The sequence below is a fragment of the Pygoscelis adeliae genome, unplaced genomic scaffold (assembly GCF_000699105.1).
Source record: "Pygoscelis adeliae isolate BGI_AS28 unplaced genomic scaffold, ASM69910v1 Scaffold686, whole genome shotgun sequence".
NCBI lineage: Eukaryota > Metazoa > Chordata > Aves > Sphenisciformes > Spheniscidae > Pygoscelis > Pygoscelis adeliae.
In genome coordinates, this window is record NW_008825050.1 from 282,003 (window position 1) to 297,886 (window position 15,884).

The 15,884-nt window shown below is 35.7% G+C and overlaps 1 protein-coding gene across 1 annotated transcript; it reads left to right on the top strand.

The window, feature by feature from the left end:
• The first annotated feature begins 3,122 nt into the window (after positions 1-3,122).
• On the top strand, positions 3,123-15,881 carry ANGPTL5 (angiopoietin-like 5). Its single transcript, XM_009326351.1, has 8 exons — positions 3,123-3,351; positions 5,077-5,224; positions 6,232-6,335; positions 6,906-6,999; positions 7,870-7,970; positions 12,848-12,968; positions 13,989-14,174; positions 15,398-15,881. Exons 1-8 carry the CDS (start codon positions 3,253-3,255, stop codon positions 15,715-15,717), a joined length of 1,173 nt encoding a protein of 390 aa, XP_009324626.1. The 5' UTR covers positions 3,123-3,252; the 3' UTR covers positions 15,718-15,881.
• Positions 15,882-15,884: the final 3 nt, after the last annotated feature.

Consider the following 15,884-nt stretch of genomic DNA (forward strand, 5'->3'; position numbering starts at 1 on the left):
CTTGGCTCTCGCCGGGCTATCCATCCTTTCCGCATTTTCATAAATAGCAGGATGCTTTTTTTTTTTAAAAAAAAAAAACCCAAAACCTGTATCCGATCAAATGCGTTTCTCATTAGGTTTGCAGGGCAAACGAAACACCTCCTTGAGCCCGTTTGCTGCTTGTGGGTTTACAGAGCTCTCTGCGGATGTCTGTTAAATCTGTTGACAGTAAAGACTTGGAGCTAACAGGATAAACGTTTTTTTAACCACAGGGTGTAGAAATGGCAATGCAAAAAGAAAACAAAACCGTAAAATTGTATAAAATGTTATACAAAAATATAAAAATTATATAAAAAAGTAAATAAAGTTACACCAAGTAAAAAAAAAAAGTGTTCTTAAGACTGAAAAACTTCATTTTTTTTCAGGCAAAGCAGGGTGTGTTGTCTTGGGATATTGCCATGCCTTGGATGAGTTGTTAGCAGAAGGCTAAATGCCTTGGTGATTTCCTGGCGAGACATTTCTTGGCTGTTGTATTTGAGCTTAAACCAATTCTTCTCTTTTTCAGTGTGCAGCTGTTCTATGTCTTTGACTAGGAGAGTAAAAATAGCACTCAGCATTCATAAAATACTTTTCTCCCCAGAACCCCCCACATATTTGTAGCACAGCTTGTGAAGTAGGTGTTACTATTACCATTTTACAGTCAAGACCACTGATGCTCAGGTTGCCAAATGTGCTTAATATTTATAATATCCCAGTTACCACAGTTGAGATGATGACCCTAAGATGGAAGTCTTTCACCCCTGGTTCAGAATACCAGCCCCAAAGTCACCACTTCTTTGCCCAATCTGAACTCTTCTGGGTTGCAGGTAGAAGACCGGTTGTCACTTTACTACCATGTGCTTTTTAACCCACATACACTTTTAAAATCCCAGTTTGCCTGATAAAATGCAGTGTTTCATTTAGGATGCAGTAGAAGGTTTTATCAGTATGGAGAACTGAGTCACCCAAATAGGACTGAAGCAGAGCTGGGAAACAACTTGCAGAATTTGAGCCCATGTCATACCTGGGAAGATTCAAGTTCTTGGTCAACTCATGCTGGCAGAATTTGAGCTTCTTTAGAGTTATTGCAAATTTTGATCTTATCCAGCGCAACTTGCAGCTTTACCTTAGATACCTTCTGAAATTCAGAATTAAGAACAGTCTTTATATATTTTCCTGTCTTTCCCTTTTTTACCTTTTCCTTTTTCTTACTTCTTCATAGCCCTCCTTTAGGGTTATTAGATAATTCGCCCTGGTAAGTAACGTCACATCTTTCAGACTGTGGGATGAGAAGATGACTAGCTGAGGACCGTGTATTTCAGAACTGTGTGATTACTCTAGGACAGCAAGCAGCCTGATCTCAAGTGGTTGCAAAATGGAAGGTCCCACTCTGGCAGCTGGTTTGAAAGAAGTTTCATAAATTTTACTGTGGGCTGGAGACTGATATTCCAGTCAAGGGTAAAGATCAGCTCTTAAATCTTTGTGAGATAGATTCTGAATTTATTGCAGATCTTATTTAAAGGCTGGAGCATAGCTATGCTGCTGCAGAAACACATTTTTCTTTCCTTCTTGTTCCAGGGGGGATTAATCTGCTAATGCCCTTTAGCTTTCCTCCAAGCTTCAGTTTAACTATGTAGGCGACTGCACGCGAGAAGGAGTTCAGCCAAGGTTCTGACCATTTCAACTATTCCTTCCTGAAATTTGTCTACTCTTCCTATTTCTGTGCATAGGAAGAGGAATAAAAACTGTTCATTCCCCCTTAATGTCACATATGGATAGCTATGAAAATCTTTTCAACCCTCTTACCTCCCTGAGACTGTACTATGGGTCACAACCTGCATCGTTTTCAGAGAGCACCAACTGATGCAGTAGTTAAATTCTAGTAACTCTTATCTTGGAAAACGATAATGTGCCATGCAGTATTTTGGAACGAATTAAAAGTTTTATTTTAAGAGATATTGAAGAACCAAAGTTGTTAAAAATTTCACAGGCAGTTGAATGTGCTCCTTTCAGGAAGAGTCCAGGTACAGGTTCTTAGTGCCCTTTAGCTATTAATTTTGAAAGAAAACATTGGATTAAAAAAATGGATTAAAATCTGGATTTAAAGCTGTATTAACTCCGCTCTCCCAACTGCTTCCAAATCTTCTTGTAGCAAAAGCTATTTCCAGTGTATGCCAACTTCAGACAGGGATGGAGATGAACCACAGTTTTGAGACAAATTTGGAACATTGGCTGTACCAGTGTAAGGTGATGTTGAACAGTGTATTCTGATGATCCTTTAGACAGTCTATCTCCCAGGGGGACGTTAGAAGCTGAGGTTTCATTTATTCAGCCAGATCACAAACAATTTAACTTCTCTAATGTGCATGAGGAGTTTAAAATCTGTTGGACCTTTATGAACTTTCCAACTAAACTTTCCAAATAATTTGCTTTTCGGTTAAAATGTCAGATCCAGTTTTTAAGATACAAAAATAGTGGATCTGAGTGAATGAAAACTGTAAGTGCCTGCTATATAGCTTTAATTAAGTTTCTGTGGACTACATTTAATCTTCTTTTTCAGGACATTCTCTTGTACTTTGACATTTTTCAGGGGTAAAAATCATTGTATTTGAGTGGTTGTCCCACTCTCAAGACTTCTGTTTCTAAGGATGGGCTACCAGTGAGACCAAGAGACTGCTGTTGTCCTCCTGGTAAACAATTTTCAATGTAACACAAAGGATTATTTTAAAGTAATATTTTTCAGTTTTCTATTTAGAATTTGCTTTTAGGACATATTCTAAAATTGCCTCCACAGCCAGTTCTAGTGCGCTACCACCACACCAATGTAAATACCTTCATTTTCATGATAAAAACCTTTGTAAAAAGATTAAAACATCAATTAATATTTGTTTTTCTTTCAAGTAGCCCAGACTACTCAATACCAAATATATACCAATGCTCAAAAATAGCATATAAGAGAATCTGTCACCGTTTTATCACAATGAAGATATATATGTTTGATGTGTCACGTAAAGTTGATAAGCAGTAATTGCTCTTAGGATACAAGCAGTAGTATATAAACTCTACTGTGCAATTGAAATGTGGTTTATTAAATTCAGGCATTAAAGGAGTGATGTGTTGGCTGCTCTTTGTGCTGTAGACATTCCCAAATAGTTAGCTCAGGACCTCATAGCGTACAATCCTTTCCACGGAAATTTGAAACCCGTCAAAACGTTTGCATTTCTTCAGTAAAAGATGAACTGCTTTAGGGTAACTTCTCTGATTTGTCTTAATATTTTTTTGTTCAGTTTAGGAGAGACTGTCATAAGTAACGTCAAGCCTTGTTCATCTAAGGTAAGATTTTCAATTACTTTGCTTAGATAAGATAATGAATGTAACAATGACTTCTCAGAAAAGTGACAGATGTTTTTGAAATGTAGATTGCTTTATTCAGGATAGATACAAAAAATACAGAAGAATCAGGTATTTTCAGATAGAGAAAAGAAACTACATTGAAATTGTGGGAATTCAGTATATAAGAACATTTTTGTCATAATGTCCTTCATCACAGCTCAGTTGTCAGGCCAAATTTTTAATCTCATCTGCATGACTGTAAATGCAGAGTAACTATTGTTTTTGGCAGAGTCACAGTTTTTGCTTGAATTGCTGAGGTCAGATTTAATTGCCTGTTTTCATGTTGGCTTTTGTTAAAAATAAATATTGATTAAAAATATTTGCTTGACAGTATTTAATTGGACATCTGGTGAGTAGCTGTGATAAAGCCCTGGAACAAACCATAGCTTCAAGTGACCTGTTTATAAGTTTCCAGTGATCTATTTATAACTCTTACAGAATTTTTCTTTATTTTGTGCTTATTTCAAAATTAAAGAAACGTGTTCTTTTAGTTCTCTAGCATTTATCTCCAGACACAAAATGCAATTACATTAATAATTCAGAAACCCTTTTTTTTGGTAAAATCTCCTTGTTAACAGTTTTATGTAATTTTTACTTTCACTTTTTAAAAGCAGTAATCAGGAAAAAAAATGTTCAGTGCTTTTCCTGTGTAGTGCCAATACCAGAAAGAGAAACCTGAAGCAGGAAAGGAGAAAATTATGTGGAAGATATATTCAAGTCTAAATAAGTTTTCTTTTTCATTAAAATCTTTACATTTCTAAGGGTCCTATTTACATTTGAAAATACAGTATATGAACATACTACAATGCTTTGCTGAGATTATGGAATTAAAAAAGACTGAAATGAAAATATGTTTCTTAGTCTTTTTACAATGACAGATATTTCAGGAATTACTTTTAGCATTTCTTTAAGTGATGAGTCAGAGGCATTCCCTTATTTTATGTCAAATGGCACCATGGAAGAAAAAATACTAAATATGAAATTATTATTTTAAAGAACATTAAAAGGTGTAACTACTTTTACCAATGCTTTTATTGTTACTATTTCAGATAACTGTATACCTGTGAATAGTATCCCTTTATTCTTTCCTCTGTAAGAGCATTTAAAATATTTTTTCATTGTTGGGTTTGTCTGCAGATCTGCTTGGGACTGCTTGTGTGCATAGATTAATAATTTGTGCAAGTATTTCCATGATCGGAGTCTAATTAATTGATTTAGGGACTTTCAAGAGTGAAAGTGTTTTGCTAATATGTAGTAAATCCAAAAGCCTGCTCCTTTCCAGTGAAAATAACTTTGTTAGCATTTGAGTTGTCTGTCGTATGTGCTGATTCCTAAAATGTGAGCTTCTTAAATGCAAGATTTGCAAGTTCTTGCCTCCAGTTCACAGTGCTCACAGGTAGAATACTTTGCCAGAAATGTTGGTGATATTCTTTAAATTTATAGAGGTTATTCTTTACCTCTGACACTCTCTTGTGAGGTATGGCTAAACAGAAGACACCTAACAGACCTTGGTCTCAGCTCTGTCACTTATTGCTTGATAAAGCTTTAAAAAAACAGGTTTTGAAGGTTGATCCATGGAGTAATTGACTTCATTTTGGCAGCCTGAGCTATGTTATGTATGCTTTATGATCAATTTATTTCCCCCTCCATTGTCTGGTACAACAGGGCACAAGGAATGTTGGAGCTGTGGAGGAACCACTCAAGGCAGAAGAGAAAAATAAATCTGCAGATATTTCAAAACAAAAAGAACAATGCCTTGTACCATGTGATGTTCAAGCTAAAATTTTACGAGGGGAAAAACATTACATGTGCAGTATGTATTCATAAAGAATACTCTCAGCGACAAGCTGTGCAATGCCATGCTATGCAATCCTCTGCTATGCTACCCTATGCTGTGCTAATTTATTTTTTAATCTTCTTGAGCACGTGACAGCCTTTGTCCCTGCTGCCCAGGCTGAGTATTGTTCAGAAAATTTGGGGTGCTGTGTTTTTGGGGTGCAGCTGGTGTGACAAAGTTAGAGTATAATCATGCTAGTCTCTCTTCATAATCACTGGTGAGGACAGGCAAATCCAGGCAGCAGCTCGGCCCACCTAAGTCTCTGTTACCCTCTCAATGTCGGTAGCTCTCTCCATCAGAGAGGAAGAGTAGGGTGCCTTGTCCCTCATTTAAACATCATAGTTAGGTGTGTGGGAGTTAGTTAAGTGGGAGTTAGTTAAGTGGGAGGAAATCTACGCTTCAGCTTGCCTTTTAGAGCTATCTGAACAGGACGTTCTCTATTCACTGCCTTGACAAACTACACAGCAAATGATGTAATCAGCCTCAGAAAAATTTGTCAACGTTCTTGTTTCCTATATGATTTTTAATATGTATTATTAATTACCTGACAAGTTTAATTTTTGTATTTTTGGCATTTTTTCCTATATTTAGGCAAAAAAGAGGAGCATGAGTAAGTAGCAGAGTGAATGAGTAAATGTAGGATGACAGGAAACATTATGTATTTGTCTTTTATCATTTGCATTTGTATTTCTGTGGTATCTGTTAACTGGTTATCCAAGTTGCCCAAGGATAAGATTAAATTTTTCAAATCTTACGAAGCCATCTTGTCTTAAGATGTCTTCACTGCAACCAGTGAGGCTGAGGTTCTTAGCATCTTTGGATTTAATCTGTGGTCTCTGTACTACTTTAATTTCACTTTTAGGTACCCTAAGGTTAAACACCTTCAATATTCACTTAGATATCATAAATAAATGTGTCATTATTCAGTCAAGAATATTTCTAGCTTTATGATAACAAAGTAGATGAACATATTTCTTTTAAAGGAAATTTGCAGAACTCTCTTGTTGAATATGCAAGAAGTACAAAAAAACTGGTAAGAAACATGATGGATGATCAACAGTCTTCTTTGGATTACCTTTCTAATCAGGTACTTTTTTATTCATCATACAGACTTTTATTATTTAGTGCTACGGGTATTGTCTAACTGAGGAAAATTAAGCATTTATATTGTCATTAAAACCATTGCATTACAGTCTCTATCACTATTCCTTGTACCTCGGGTAAGGTGTGAGTTCCATTTCTACGAGGAGTGATTAGCACTACCTGGTCCGTAACTCAGTGGCATACATGGCAGTAGGGCAAGTGACGGACCACTCCTCCATGTTGGTTCCTAACTGCAGTCCTGTCATATTTGTGTAGACTACATATTATATTATCATTAACTCTGATAGTAGTTTACAAACACTGTGCACTCATTCAGTACAGATAAAAAACCTTAATCAAAATGAAGGACTTTTCTTGAATTCAGTGGAATTGTGCCAAATGATTTTGGATGCAGAAAGTAAAAAAATCAGACCAATTCACAAAATGAAGGTATGAATCACTAGCACATCACAAAAATTAACTTCAGATTTTGACCAGGAGTCAAAAAGAACAACTTCAGAATGTAAAATTCCTCATTGCAACCTATTTAAAGATCTATTATTTGAATTTGCAGGTAAATGAACTCATGAACAGACTTCTTCTTTTGAACGCAGAAGTTCTGAGAAAGCATTTGGATCCACTTCCTTACAAAGCAGTTCAATCTCATGGTAAGTATTTTTCACATTTAGTCTTGACCTCTTCCCTTTTTATCTTTGTATCTTGACAAAAAACTGATTAAAGCAAAGGTAAGAAATTATAATATTTACAGTATTTATTCTGTGTTAGCATGCACATATAAACTCTGGAAAATTTGTGAACTGTTTAAGAATGTCATAAATACTGCTTTAAATCATTTGCAACTGATAATTCTGGGCATCCTGTTCATAAGCGGTCTGATGTTGCTAAATGGCACTTTCTTTTGTAATGAAATAAACTGTGCTCAGCATTTGCAATATCCTTCTTCAAATAAGATGGAAGTCACTTGAACATTGGACAGTTAAACCTATTTTGTAGTGTCCATCCCAACTAAAGGAAACTACCTCTAAGCAGTCCTACTGGCCGTAGAAACTGCTTGCTTGAGCCTGTTTAACACAAACCTGGCTTAAGACTTAGAAGCAAAGGGTTTTTAATGTATACAATATGATAGAAATGCTTTTACAAGTATACATACAAATATTTGCAGGAAGAAGACATGCTTCCCCAGATAATATGTCTTTTTACTCAGTACAAGTGTTACCCAAATAAAATCTGTAAAATAAGACCCAGATACATAATTTTTAATTTCTGTATCATACCAGTTAAGATTAGAAAGAACTTTCTCTATACAATATAATTTACGCTTCTTTCTGAGCTTAATGGAGTTCAGAGAATTTTCATTTATAATCATGACAAAACATGATTTTAAAATTTGCATGACAAGAAAATGCTATTTGAGATCATTCATATGTCACCAAGAAAAGTAATATTCTGTGCTTAAGCTGTATTTGTTTTTTTAACATATTTTTCTAACGAACTTCATCAAATACTTTGTTCTCTAGGGTTGGATTGCACTGATATTAAAGATACCATTGGTTCAGTTTCAAAAACCCCAACTGGTCTGTACATTATCCATCCAGAAGGATCAAATTATCTTTTTGAGGTAATAAATTTATCTCTTAGGATAGTCACAATTTGCTTGAGAATATGCACTTAGAATATATTTAATAGATTTAAAATGTTTTCCTTGACAATTTCTCAACAGATGAATAAGAAATGTATTAAATCATCCAGATGTGTCTGCCATTACTATAATTTTGACAAGTTTCTCATTTTCTACAAAGAAATTTAATCTCTGTCATAAGATCCCATCATCAGTTTTCATATACAGTGAAAAATGTACCAAAGACAAAAACCCAGGATATTTTCCAGCACCCCTTTTGGACACTGAGAAGTGCTGTTCTTTTCTATTTTAGAGATGGAAAACTGAGGAGCCAAGTGACTGATCCATTTGGCTCCTAAAATGAGACCTTTGGCTTTTTGAATTATTCTGCTGGATGACTGTATACCATTGCCTTCTCTTGAGAGGTGACTCTGCTGATGCCTATAGCTTGGACCATGATATTGTATAGTCATCAAAATACAGGGGCAGATGTACATTAGTTTGAGGAGCAGGTGCTTAGCTCTTGTCTGAGCATCATTATAACTCAGTCTTGAGGCAGAGAGGCATCTAAACTTTTAGTCTTCATATCCAGTTTGCAGGATATACATTCTTAAGACAAAAAAGGATGAAATTCAGCATGAACTGCAGCAGTCATGCTTCCTATCACCACCTGCATTTTCTGTAATTGCTCGGAGTTAGAGTGCTCATCTAAGAGAAAAGCGTTTTGGATTAACTTCCTCAGGCTCAGGACATTCAGATCCATGCAAACACAAGGAATACTTTGTTTTGTCTGTTTATTTCCATTTCAGGCTGTTCTACTTAGGGAAGTCCTTACGCGTAGTGGAAAGACAGATACAGCACTTTCAAACCTTTAGTTTTGCAGTACATGCTGGGGTCATTAGTTTTTGGAGAAAAAATGTGGCGTTTAAGCCAGCTAATAAACAGCAAAATTTAATATCTAACTTTATAGTCTTCCTCTATATATAACAAAGGAAGGATGAATCCCTTTATCTTTAGCCAGTTGGAACCCTACAAAATGCTACAAAAAAGAGCTCAAACTGCTTATGAAAAGGCTTCGGAAGTATGCTGGGATCTCAAAAGAAAAAATGAACTTGGTTCTGCAGACCCCTGATAGAAAAAAACGTCATTCTCTCTATACAATGCCATGAGCTCAGGGAAAAGATCTGTAACTCATCGGCAAGTTCCTTCCAGGTAAAAGAAAGGCAAAGACAGGTAGAAGTGTTCACAGAACAACCATATTTATAGTATGAAGAAAATGCTCTCTGCCTCACCCCAGGATGAACCATAGCACAAAATGCATCTGTTTCAGAATTTCTTCTGGATTGAGGGGGATTCCATTGAGGAAATATTCGTACCTCACCCAAATTACTTTTCCTGAGAGATGGTGTGACTTATCTATGCGAGAAAAGTGATTTCTCAGTTCACTTGTAGCTTTTGGCAAATAAACCTGAAATGATAAAGTTCTGTTCACTTCAAAAGTATTTTTGACACTTTTCCACATTTAAAGTTACTGCCAGAATCTGAGAATCAGTTATATGAGTGGAAAGGTTCCTTAAGGAGAACAAGAGACAAAAGGAAAAATCATAACAATTTGATTAAAAGCACAAGGTAACAATAAATAATGAGAAGAAACGTCTCCACTCATGAAATGAGTGTCTCATTTCTTGTCTGGTAGATGTTACACAGAACTGAAAAGACAGTGCCAAAAAGTTCTCAGAGAAAAATATCTAAAATATGTGTGTTTCATAAAGAATGTTATTTTAAGGAAAACTGTTTAATGCAAATTCTTCCATGTGTTGAAGCATAAAAAGGGTACAAGAGAAATGATAGACGAACAAAAATGTCAAGACATTAAAACATAAACAAGAAGCTGTAATGCATTTTAAGGGGCTAATAGCCAAGAGTTCTGGAAGTTCTGCAGACTAGCAAAATAAGAAAAATACAAAAAGGCATAAAACCATAGTAAGAAACTAAAAAAACAGAAAACAAAGCCAGCATGAAACAATTTATTTCAATGAGGACCTTCTCAGCAATAAGCTGCCCTTAAAATGTAACTGAAACTAACCCAAAATGTCTTTAGAATCATTTCCGTAAAGATACCAGATAAATGAAGAAAACTATTTAGACAACTTGATCCTGTTCTCAGGTTTTCATGTTTGAAACCTCATGTTTTCAAAAGTGAGTATAGGTTTTGATGCTTAACTCAGGCTAGTTGAAACCTGAATTCCAGGAGCTCTAAGAATATCCAGTTTCAGTGGTAGTGGCAGGTTCTCGTCATCTCAGAAAACTAGTCCCAAATGGGCTTTTGTCTCAGCTTTCAAACATGAGGCAATTTTACTTCTGGAAAACTGAATCATGATCACTTTCTGATACATTTTTCAATAAGTAAATTTAGATCAATGATATTTCTAAGGTGGGTCAGACAAACTAAACAGTTGTTTGGAATATACCTCTTACACACACTAAAGATGGAAAGGGGAGAAATATTCACTAGAAGCATCTTCCTGCTCATTTAATGTAAATTGTACCTGACACAGTCATGCCGCTCGTACCTTGCACAATATGAGACATAGAACAAGCTGTAAAGTGGATTAACTATTATAAGACTTTAAGAAAGAAAAATGCATTATTTCCAGCATATAAGGGATTAGGAAACTACACAGTGATAACTGGGTTTTTTATATCTATCTCATACTTTTACTTAGCTGGTGTATGTTTTAGTGCCATATCTAATTGGCTGATGACCTTTCATGTAGAACCAAATCTGCTCCTGAGAATTAGCCACGCTCTCACTGATTTATATTGGACTGAAGATTGATGTTGTGACCAAGTGGGCTCCTCTTTGTATTTCTGACTCATAGTGAGAGGAGTAGCCAAGCATGCAATCATCTCAAGACGGCGGATGAGGCAATGGCATTATTTTTAATGAGTTTTAGGTATTTGCATCTAAATATTCATTTTGGAATCTTCTGTATTTCTTTTTATTCCAGTTCCACCCTCCTTGGGTGACTGCAATAAGCATGTGATTCTCCAGGCAATAAAGCCCATAATTTGCTTTCATGCACATGACCCTTACTATGATTCATTCAGTATTTGTGTTGTAAGGATTGCTCAAAGGATCCAATGGCATTGACTTACTTGAAGATCCAAGATTCCCCATGTTGTATTAGATCACATTGCAGCTCTGTCCTGTTGCTTTCTTGTTGTTCATAGAGAAGATGTTGTTAAGTCACAGAGGTTCTGAATATGATGTTGATGTGTTCCTGCCAAGGAACAAGTCTTTGGTTTCATGAAAAATATCTGGCTGATACAGGCAATGGGGGTGCAACGTGGAAAGCTCAGACTGCCACAATTTTTTTGAGGGTTAAACTGACTTCCACCTAGACTCTACTTTTAGCAGCTGGCTAAGATTGCAAATCTCTCTTTTCTGAAACTTGTTTCATTGTGTACATTCTCTGTAACGTGAACAAAAAATTCCTACTTTACTCCATCATTTGTACATCTGCTTACTGTTATGATTTACTGATAGCTAACATTATATTCTGAACTTACTTTTGTTATCACAAGTAGCTTAATGACTCCATAGCTATAAGCAATTTCCAGGTTAATTCTCCTGACTTTAGTCACATTGGAAGACACTTACAAATGAGCCTCTGTTTTTAAACACTAATCAAGCATAGTATCCCCTAGAACTACTTTGAACAGCTTAGGTGGTACAGTGTCTAAACGTGCAATATGCACCTTTCTACATTAGGATGCACAGACTTTCTAATCCCTGTTAGAACTGGCAGTGGGGACATACTTGAAAAATACCAGAGTGACCTGGATACATTCCACTTAACTTTAGGCACTTAGCTGAAATCCCTAGAGAGCACCAAGGGTCTAGGGGCCCTTTCTGTAGACAGTGGAGGTGACTGACATCTGCAGAGGGTGATTTAGATCTTGATTTCCCAGAGCCACGCTATGCATGCACATTTCTCTGTATAAGGGGGATTACAGAGGAGACAAGGGCAATAAGATGCCTAATTTAGGGAACTCAATTACATGTCTAAAGTTAAATGGGCTGAAGAGAAAATGTGCCACATAATGTGATATTCCATAGCAAAGCAGAGGGCAGCTGGACCACTGCCATTTGACATGCCGTTGGGCACAAATTTTAGCAAAGAATCATAAAGACTCATAAATTTGAGAGTTGATCTTACGTATTCAGTTGGGACTGCTCAGTTGCAGGCTGTTAAATGTTCACATTGGGACTTCCCTGGATTGGGGCCCCTTCTTATGTAGAGTTTTTTGCGGCTCCAGCATAAATTATTACATACTGGGCTATTGCTATCTCTTTTTCCATTTCCTCACCTTTATTAAGGGCTCTACATTTCCCAGGCTTCACAAACACAGTATTTCTGGGGAAGAAGGTATGATGGTGAGGGAGAACACATAAGAAGTTGTGTCTATCTTGCTTTGCTGAAATAAAGGTATATTCAGTGTTAGTGCCTGTATCTGTAATATTTTGCATGACTAATACATGACATTGCATGTTGCTTCCACTTCATGCTATTATTAATACAGAGTAACATTTATCAAAGCTTATTTATTATATCTGAGCAGACATATAAATGAGCAGACATTTGCACACAACAGTTTCTACTGTTTGAGGAAATATCCAAATCAAGCAGTCCAACAGGAACATATAAGAAAATACTGCAGCTTCATTTTTTATTTTCTTTGAGCTTTTTGTTAAGACATTTGAAAAGTATGTTGCTTAGCAAAACTCTGAATAGTCCACCTTTATTTAATGAAAATGTGTTCTTCATAACAGCTGCTTCAAGAATGCTTAATCATATCGATGTCTATTTTAGGTTTTGTGTGACATGGATTTTCAAGGAGGTGGATGGACTGTGGTTCAGAAAAGATCTGATGGAATCATTCCATTTCAGAGAACATGGTCTGAATATCTGGATGGATTTGGTGACCTTTCTGGTATTAATTTTAAATACTCCAAAGCGCTTTGGACCCAACGTTTCTGCTGTCTTTATGTGAGCTACATTCCACTAAATTGTGTAGGATTTTTAGTAATATAGAGGGTAAAGTTCTTGTTTCTTAAAAGTCTTATTTATACTTGAGGTTTTTTTCATCAAGTCTATTGTGTGATCTTCTCAATAATGACTATCACCCTACTAGAGTCTTTAGCCATTGCGCATCCTGTCTCACAAGAGGTGTTTAAAATGTTGTGATATTTTCTTCCTGAAATAATGTATAAATTCCCCTTTTTTCAGATTAAAAAAAAAAGCCTTAGTTGGTTCTAATCACATTTACAAAATATTTCCTTAAAGCTGAGAAAAATCAGTAATATTTCACCATAGAGCATGTGAAGTTAGAAACAGAATGGAAATATTTCAGTATCTAATACCAACACAACTATGCTACTACTTTTTTACTGCCACCTTTCATTCAGCAAGTCTAAAACCAGCTGCTTTTTCAGGAGTTTATCTGGGATTGCAATGGAAGCACACAACTTTTCAACTATACAAGGGAGCGCAGCTCATATGGGGCAACCTTTCATGGAAAAAAAGTGTGATTTACAGAGGCAGCAAATCTTGAGAATAGGGTTTGAGTTTTGTTGCATTTCATAGAATGCTAACATTTATCATTTCTCAGTATTGCCCTTAGGAACACTACTGAATTCTGTTTAATCAAGTGGATCTTTAGCACATCCAGTTTTTGTGGTCTTCTAAGGTATATTGAAGATGAACGCTTGAAAATTATCGTGGACAATTTTCTAAAAACGTCACAGAGAAAAAAGATGACGCGCACATGGGAATTCTTTCCATGGATTTCCCAATTAAGTCGGAAGATTATACCTTCATTAGTCTTTCAAAGACATCAGACAACTTTTGTTACACTTGGTTCAGGAAGGAAAGTACAAAAACCAGAGGAATCCATTTTTTCTTTTACACTTTCTGTTTCTAGAAGTTTATTGACTATATATTTCTGTTTTAGGGGAATTTTGGCTTGGACTGAGGAAGATTTTTCACATAGTAAATCAAAAAGCCACTAGTTTCAGTCTTTATGTCGATTTGGAATCAGAAAATGACAAGCATGCCTATGCATCATATGATGGATTTTGGATAGAGGATGAAGCATGTTCTTTTAAGATCCATTTGGGGCATTATTCAGGAAACGCTGGTAAGAACCTCCTTCTTTAAAGTACTTAAAGAGACCTGTTCCCTTTCTTAATGTGAAAAAGTGCATTCAAAAGAGTAATAATTAAGATAATTTTAAAAATGTTTATTTCTAACCTGTTTTTCTCTATTTGGTGCATAATGAACACGTATGCAGATAAATGGTTAATGATGTAGTGATTGGTTATGTCAACATCAATCTTTACATAGTAAGAAATCATTTTATTTTATTGCTTCAAGGTCTTTAATGGAATAATTGAATAAACACTCCTTTAATACAGAAAATTAATAAAGAAAATAAAGGAACTTTAATGGATTAAAGTCCACAGAATATATATATAATACATAAGGGATTTTGTGTGTGTTTGTGTATATCTATCTAATGGTCCAATTCTTTAGATGTCCACTATCTCATCCCAAATTTGCTGATATTCGCGGCAGTCTTCCTGATGTTGTTGCTTTGGTTAGTTCAGAAGTGCCCAGACAGTGGCGTACAAAGGACAGAGAAAGAAACCAACTGGAACAAATTAGGCCTACAGTATATAACAGTTACTGGCTGATACATGGATGCAAATCAATTTACAATTCCAGACCTCCCTTAATATCATAGCTATACCAAATATGCAAAGATTTGTGTTAAGTATTGCACCGTCTTACTGCTTTTTTCTAATTTTTTTTTGCCTCGTTTACTAATATGCAAGAATGTTCCTTATTACCAACGTAATAGTTATTCTCTAAATGTGTTGATGCTTTACTCTACCTGTATTTGTAAGAAACATTATTTCTTTAGTAAGACAACAGAACCAGTAATCACTGACCTTTGTGTTTTAACAATTCCATTTTATCTCATGACTCACTTTGGGGCTTTGGGCACATCACTGGAAAATCTGAAGTTAACAACCTTTTTGTTTCTTTTAACTTTTCTTCCACTGTCTTTGAGGACAGAAGCCTTTACCTTCATAGCTGGTTTGGTTCACTAAAAGCAACAACAATATAAAGGTGTTTCATCAAATTTCTACTGCTTCCATACTTCTCAGTATTTCATACTTTTTCTTTCCTACATCGTTAACACATTGCCAGCTCATCATTTGGTGCTCTTGAACCGCTTCTGAAGAAATCTATTTTTCTAATAAATTCAGAGGAAAAGTTTGAGGTATGCAACAAGTAAGAAATGTTATGTTTCTCCATAAATAACTCTTATCCTTCTTTTTTATCTATTGTACTTAGGTGATGCATTTAGAGGATATAGGAAAGAAGATAACCAGAATTCAATGCCTTTCAGCACATTTGATGTTGATAATGATGGATGCAGGCCAATGTGCACTATTAAAGAACAGCCTGTAAAGAGCTGCAGTAACTTCAGTGGTAACACTGGATGGTGGTTCAACCAGTGTGGCCTTGCAAATCTCAATGGTGTTCATCGCTACACAGGTAGATTTCTTGCAACTGAGATTCACTGGGATACATGGACAATGAACAATAAACCAGTCAAAATTAAATCAGTTTCAATGAAAATCCGGAGAACCTATAATCCGTATTTCCATTAACCTATGAAAACAGAAATATATCTCTTCTTGCAATTACGTGGGATAATGTATCACTGTATCATAAATACCTTTCATTTTCACTTGAACAGTTCAGTCTTAAAACTTCATTAGATATTTCCATAATACAGTTGCTCATTTTTATTATGAAATGTCAGCATTTGTAGCAT